The sequence below is a fragment of the Trichomycterus rosablanca genome, chromosome 27 (genome assembly GCF_030014385.1).
Source record: "Trichomycterus rosablanca isolate fTriRos1 chromosome 27, fTriRos1.hap1, whole genome shotgun sequence".
Taxonomy (NCBI): domain Eukaryota; kingdom Metazoa; phylum Chordata; class Actinopteri; order Siluriformes; family Trichomycteridae; genus Trichomycterus; species Trichomycterus rosablanca.
In genome coordinates this window covers 4871160-4878568 of record NC_086014.1, presented here as the reverse complement: position 1 = coordinate 4878568, position 7409 = coordinate 4871160, and the positions used below count along the sequence as shown (strand labels likewise).

Here is a 7409-nt window from a genome sequence, read left to right as displayed (position 1 = left end):
ATCATCATCATACTACTACTACTACTAATAATAATAATAAACTACTACTACTAATAAACTACTACTACTAATAATAATAATCATACTACTACTACTACTACTAATAATAATAATCATCATCATCATACTACTACTACTACTACTACTAATAATAATAAACTACTACTACTACTAATAATAATAATAATATACTACTACTACTACTAATAATAATAATAATAATATACTACTACTACTAATAATAATAATGATAATAATAATAATAATCATCATACTACTACTACTACTACTACTACTAATAATAATAAACTACTACTACTACTACTACTAATAAACTACTACTACTAATAATAATAATCATACTACTACTACTACTACTAATAATAATAATAATCATCATCATCATCATCATACTACTACTACTACTACTAATAATAATAAACTACTACTACTACTACTAATAATAATATACTACTACTACTACTACTACTAATAATAATGATAATAATAATAATAATCATCATACTACTACTACTACTACTAATAATAATAATAATAATAATAATAAACTACTACTACTACTACTACTACTACTACTAATAAACTACTACTACTAATAATAATAATCATACTACTACTACTACTAATAATAATAATAATAATCATCATCATCATACTACTACTACTACTAATAATAATAATAAACTACTACTACTACTAATAATAATAATAAACTACTACTACTACTACTAATAATAATATACTACTACTACTACTACTAATAATAATAATGATAATAATAATAATAATCATCATACTACTACTACTACTAATAATAATAATAATAATAAACTACTACTACTACTACTACTACTACTAATAAACTACTACTAATAATAATAATAATCATACTACTACTACTACTAATAATAATAATAATGATAATAATAATAATAATCATCATACTACTACTACTAATAATAATAATAATAATAAACTACTACTACTACTACTACTACTACTAATAAACTACTACTACTAATAATAATAATCATACTACTACTACTACTACTAATAATAATAATCATCATCATCATACTACTACTACTACTACTAATAATAATAATAAACTACTACTACTACTACTAATAATAATAATAATAATCATACTACTACTACTACTACTAATAATAATAATAATAAACTACTACTACTACTAATAATAATAATAATAAACTACTACTACTACTACTAATAATAATAATAATAATAAACTACTACTACTACTACTAATAAACTACTACTACTAATAATAATAATAATAATAATCATCATCATCATCATACTACTACTAATAATAATAATAAACTACTACTACTACTACTAATAATAATAATATACTACTACTACTACTACTAATAATAATAATAATAATAATAATATACTACTACTACTACTACTACTAATAATAATGATAATAATAATCATCATACTACTACTACTACTAATAATAATAATAATAATAAACTACTACTACTACTACTAATAAACTACTACTAATAATAATAATAATCATACTACTACTACTACTACTAATAATAATAATCATCATCATCATCATCATACTACTACTACTACTAATAATAATAATAATAATAAACTACTACTACTACTACTACTACTAATAATAATAATATACTACTACTACTACTACTAATAATAATAATAATATACTACTACTACTACTACTACTAATAATAATAATAAACTACTACTACTACTAATAATAATAATATACTACTACTACTACTACTAATAATAATAATGATAATAATAATAATAATCATCATACTACTACTACTACTACTACTACTAATAATAATAATAATAAACTACTACTACTACTACTACTATTAATAATAATCATAATACTACTACTACTTCTAATAATAATAATCATCATACTACTAACTACTACTACTACTATTAATAATAATCATACTACTACTACTACTACAACAACTACTACTACTACTACTCCTCACACCATTCTAGTTAACCACATTCACATTTCACCATATTACTTCACATTACAAGCTTCATCACTTACTAATACATCATCAACTACTCAACATCACTACCTCTACTCACCTTCCAGGCCTTTGAAGGGTCGAGAGGCCGGACTAGACGCTAGAAGGACCCGACACCTTTCGAGGCTCCGTCGTGAACGCCACGACGGACGCGTGCCGTGATCGAAGCCGATACTGACCGAATATTACATTGTGACCTCGACGCTACGAATCCCCGTTCTACATGGAGGGCGTCGAATAACAGTATCGTCATTACAAGCGCCAAATCATCATCGTCGCTTTCATTTCCATTCATGCCATGGCACTGAAAATACTACACTGTCGATTCTAAATCGAACCATGAACGACATTTCACCACTCTGTGTTCGTCCTTTACCCAAAGTGCCAATGAATGAATATCAGTCGTTCTACATTCATCAGGGACGTTACGAGGGGTTCTCGCCGGTCCATTCCTCTCCTCGTGCTGTGACCTCGCTGTGGTGGAGAGGCTCGCGTGCTTCAAACATCCAAACGGCTATGCTTTGGGGGGCTTTGGCTCCCAGCAGGTTCGACCTTACCAGATACAACCTTTATCGAGTAGCCACACAAAACACAGCACGCCGATCCTCCGGGTGGGGGCTGACGACGCAGAGAACCCGTAGAGAACGCAGAAGTAGCGTAGAACGTGCTCCGATCGTCCCGGACCGGGATACCTGTTCGGGAGGAGGGGGAAGGGGGGGGGGGGGGGAGTGGGGTTTAGGTCGGATATGCCAAAGGTCGGTTATGCCACTGAACATTAGTTCGGTCATTTAAAATAAAGTGAAACCTCAAACATTTTTTCCCATTTTTCAGGAAAAATACTGGCACTGCTATTTTTTGGGAACGGCCTCATATTCTTTTTTCTTACCTTTCCCTAGAGGACCAACACACACCGATCTACGGATATCCGGACGCCCGAAAGAGGAGGCTCCTCGCCTCGCGGCGGCGTCGGGCGGCCCCGTCCGAGTCCTTCCTTCGGTACCGTTATTCGATGTACGATGCTACTGGGACTCTCTACATATAGTATATATAGTGTTTTTATTACATTGTTGGAATTACCGTACTATCGTATCATAGTCGTTGCATAGCATAGTTAACGTTTTCCTAGAACTTCCTTATTTTGATTTGATTCGGCTCTATTTCGTTTACTCCGTCTACTGTACTTACACTGTACCGGAGCTGCCGTGACGCTCCGATTTCCCCCTTGGGCATCGATAAAGGAATCTCATCTTAACCACTAACACGTAGAACGCCACTCTAAGACACGGCGACGCTTGACCCGCACGCACTTCAGATACCTACTATATATGGAATCGTGGCAGATTTTCCACTACGAATGTCAACACGCATGAGCGTATGATAACTAACGTCACTATTATAAGCGCTACGGACGGCGGCGTTTATTTTAAAAGGCTTCCGTGCTCGTCGTGGACTATGACTTAGGAAAGGCTCTCGTTAACACGGACGTACGGTGAAGCCGTGTAGTGACATCGTCCACGTCTGGAATGACGACGCTGACTTTGATCGATCTAAACCACGGATCCAAATAAACCAGATACCGACAGAGTCCGAGTCAAAACGAGGGGGCGTGGGTCGTTCTCCTCCATCGGAGCGGGGATCGGCGTCGGTGGAGAGGGAACTTGACGCGACGGGGCGGGTGGACGCCCTAAAAAAAAAGGGATACAGAGGGAGAAGAAGGGGACGAGATGCATAAAGAGAAATAGATATAAGAATTTTAATAACATCGATAGACGTATAACAATTTTATACCGGAGACGAATCAATCCATCGCAGTCGGATGTGCTCGTACGTATTACCGTCAGACTATCGGTCACGTGTCGGTCTGCTTTCATTTATTACAGTCCGATCACTTTTACGTTCCATCGTTAACGCCCCTCTTTTACTACCGACCTGATTTTGTGAACATGTAATAGATTTGAAATCGTTTCACTAATTATTTTAGGGTTCGAAGAAATGAATCGATTAAAGTCACGTATCGAACCGTGTCCCTCGACTACTACAGACACGACTGCTTTAAGATGACTTTTGTGTTGATTTTCTGTGACGATAACACAAACAGATCTATTGAAGTCTCGTACGATGTCGGTCATCGACTTTCGACTACTTTGACGTTCGGATCTATCAGACGTATCGTTCTTTTCTATCGGAGAGAGAGAGATACGTTTGAACGTGTGCACCTGTCGATGTCAAACTATTTCATGAAAACATCTGTATCAGTTTGACTGTGCAAATAAATAAATAAATAAATACATCTATCATTTATACACACAGTCTACCTTATTTTTGGAAAGAATTTGAGTATTTCTTTTATAATCCTTTTTATCGTGCGAATAGATACATCTATTCAAGTCTCATGTGATTCCATTCATTAACATCAAACTATTTTTATGCTTTTGGAAACAATCATCGATCTAAACTACTAATTAAAATCAAATAAACATCGACGATGTCGAAGTAAAAGAGAAGGGGCCGTGGGGTTACCTTCGTTCTCCTCGATGGGAGCGGGGATCGGCGTCGGTGGAGGGGAAACTTGACGCGACGGGGAGATCGGACGCCCTAAAAAAAGGGATACAGAGGGAGAAAGAGAGGACAAGATGCGTAAAGAGAAATAGATATACAGTGTATCACAAAAGTGAGTACACCCCTCACATTTCTGCAGATATTTAAGTATATCTTTTCATGGGACAACACTGACAAAATGACACTTTGACACAATGAAAAGTAGTCTGTTTGCAGCTTATATAACAGTGTAAATTTATTCTTCCCTCAAAAAAACTTAATATACAGCCATTAATGTCTAAACCACCGGCAACAAAAGTGAGTACACCCCTAAGAGACTACACCCCTAAATGTCCAAATTGAGCACTGCCTGTCATTTTCCCTCCAAAATGTCATGTGATTTGTTAGTGTTACTAGGTCTCAGGTGTGCATAGGGAGCAGGTGTGTTCAATTTAGTAGTACAGCTCTCACACTCTCTCATACTGGTCACTGAAAGTTCCAACATGGCACCTCATGGCAAAGAACTCTCTGAGGATCTTAAAAGACGAATTGTTGTGCTACATGATGATGGCCAAGGCTACAAGAAGATTGCCAACACCCTGAAACTGAGCTGCAGCACAGTGGCCAAGATCATCCAGCGTTTTAAAAGAGCAGGGTCCACTCAGAACAGACCTCGCGTTGGTCGTCCAAAGAAGCTGAGTGCACGTGCTCAGCATCACATCCAACTGCTGTCTTTGAAAGATAGGCGCAGGAGTGCTGTCAGCATTGCTGCAGAGATTGAAAAGGTGGGGGGTCAGCCTGTCAGTGCTCAGACCATACGCCGCACACTACATCAAATTGGTCTGCATGGCTGTCACCCCAGAAGGAAGCCTCTCCTGAAGTCTCTACACAAGAAAGCCCGCAAACAGTTTGCTGAAGACATGTCAACAAAGGACATGGATTACTGGAACCATGTCCTATGGTCTGATGAGACCAAGATTAATTTGTTTGGTTCAGATGGTCTCAAGCATGTGTGGCGGCAATCAGGTGAGGAGTACAAAGATAAGTGTGTCATGCCTACAGTCAAGCATGGTGGTGGGAATGCCATGGTCTGGGGCTGCATGAGTGCAGCAGGTGTTGGGGAGTTACATTTCATTGAGGGACACATGAACTCCAATATGTACTGTGAAATACTGAAGCAGAGCATGATCCCCTCCCTCCGGAAACTGGGTCGCAGGGCAGTGTTCCAGCATGATAATGACCCCAAACACACCTCTAAGACGACCACTGCTTTATTGAAGAGGCTGAGGGTAAAGGTGATGGACTGGCCAAGCATGTCTCCAGACCTAAACCCAATAGAACATCTTTGGGGCATCCTCAAGCGGAAGGTGGAGGAGCGCAAAGTCTCGAATATCCGCCAGCTCCGTGATGTCGTCATGGAGGAGTGGAAAAGCATTCCAGTGGCAACCTGTGAAGCTCTGGTAAACTCCATGCCCAGGAGAGTTAAGGCAGTTCTGGGAAATAATGGTGGCCACACAAAATATTGACACTTCAGGAACTTTCACTAAGGGGTGTACTCACTTTTGTTGCCAGTGGTTTAAACATTAATGGCTGTATATTGAGTTATTTTGAGGGAAGAATAAATTTACACTGTTATATAAGCTGCACACAGACTACTTTTCATTGTGTCAAAGTGTCATTTTGTCAGTGTTGTCCCATGAAAAGATATACTTAAATATCTGCAGAAATGTGAGGGGTGTACTCACTTTTGTGATACACTGTATATATATATATATAATAATTTTAATGAGAGCGATAGACGCATAATAATTTTAGACTACAGATGAATAAATCCATCGCAGTCGGATGTGCTCGTACGTATTACCGTCAGACTATCGGTCACGTGTCGGTCTGCTTTCATTTATTACAGTCCGATCACTTTTACGTTCCATCGTTAACGCGCCTCTTTTACTACCGACCTGATTTTTGGAACATGTAATAGTTTTTAATTCATTTCACAATTTTTTTTCGCGTTTCAATCAATGAATCTATTGATTGAAAACATCTGTATCATAAGTTTTACTTTGCTAATGATTAAATAAATAAATCTATGTCCATATCTTGTATGATTTATATCAATATTTTTTAGAGACACACGTTCGACCTTATTTTTGGACTTCATTTCTGTATTTCTTCTATAATAATTTTTCTCGTGCTAATAGATACATCTATTCAAGTCTCATGTGATTTGATTTATTTACATCAAAGTATTTTTGTGATTTTGGAAATACATTTCTTGACCTCAACCACAATTTACAATCAAATAAATATCAAAAACGTTCGAGTGAAAAGGAAGGGGCCGTGGGTCAGCCTCGTTCTCCTCGATCGGAGCGGGGATCGGCGTCGGTGGAGAGGAAGCGCGACGCGACGGGGCGATTGGACGCGCTTAAAAAAAGGGACAGATTCATAAAGATGCACGCATATACAGTTGCAATCAGAAATATTCAACCCCCCTAAGATCTTAAGGATTTATCAATTAAAGTTTTTTCAAAGAGCAAGATTCTTCTTTGGATGACTTGTTGGATGACTTGCGTGGTAGATACATTTAACACAGAAACTGCGCTAGCGAGTATTTGTGTGTAACGGTATATTTTGTTCACATAGCCATGTCTTCATTATTCGATCCCTATGTAATATTGTTGTTCTCAAAGCTTTCGGACAGTTTTTTATGGCCTACAGTAGAGTTGAAACATAATTAAGCCTTTGGGAACTCTATAATGATCCTTTCTTTGCTTTAGCTGT

At 37.1% G+C, this 7409-nt stretch overlaps 1 protein-coding gene across 2 annotated transcripts in view; it reads right to left on the bottom strand.

Moving 5' to 3' along the window:
* Window positions 1-7099, bottom strand: part of LOC134303957 (C-mannosyltransferase dpy-19 homolog) — a 65836-nt gene extending 58737 nt beyond the window's left edge. For both annotated transcript variants that reach the window (XM_062989464.1, XM_062989465.1), the window contains exons 1-3: window positions 6980-7099; window positions 4611-4687; window positions 3579-3774 (exon numbers count right to left, since the gene is read on the bottom strand). In XM_062989464.1, the coding sequence (XP_062845534.1) occupies window positions 3579-3774; window positions 4611-4687; window positions 6980-7075 (369 nt within the window). In that variant the 5' untranslated portion in view covers window positions 7076-7099. The remainder of the gene's footprint in view (window positions 1-3578; window positions 3775-4610; window positions 4688-6979) is intronic.
* Between the last annotated feature and the right edge of the window lie 310 nt (window positions 7100-7409).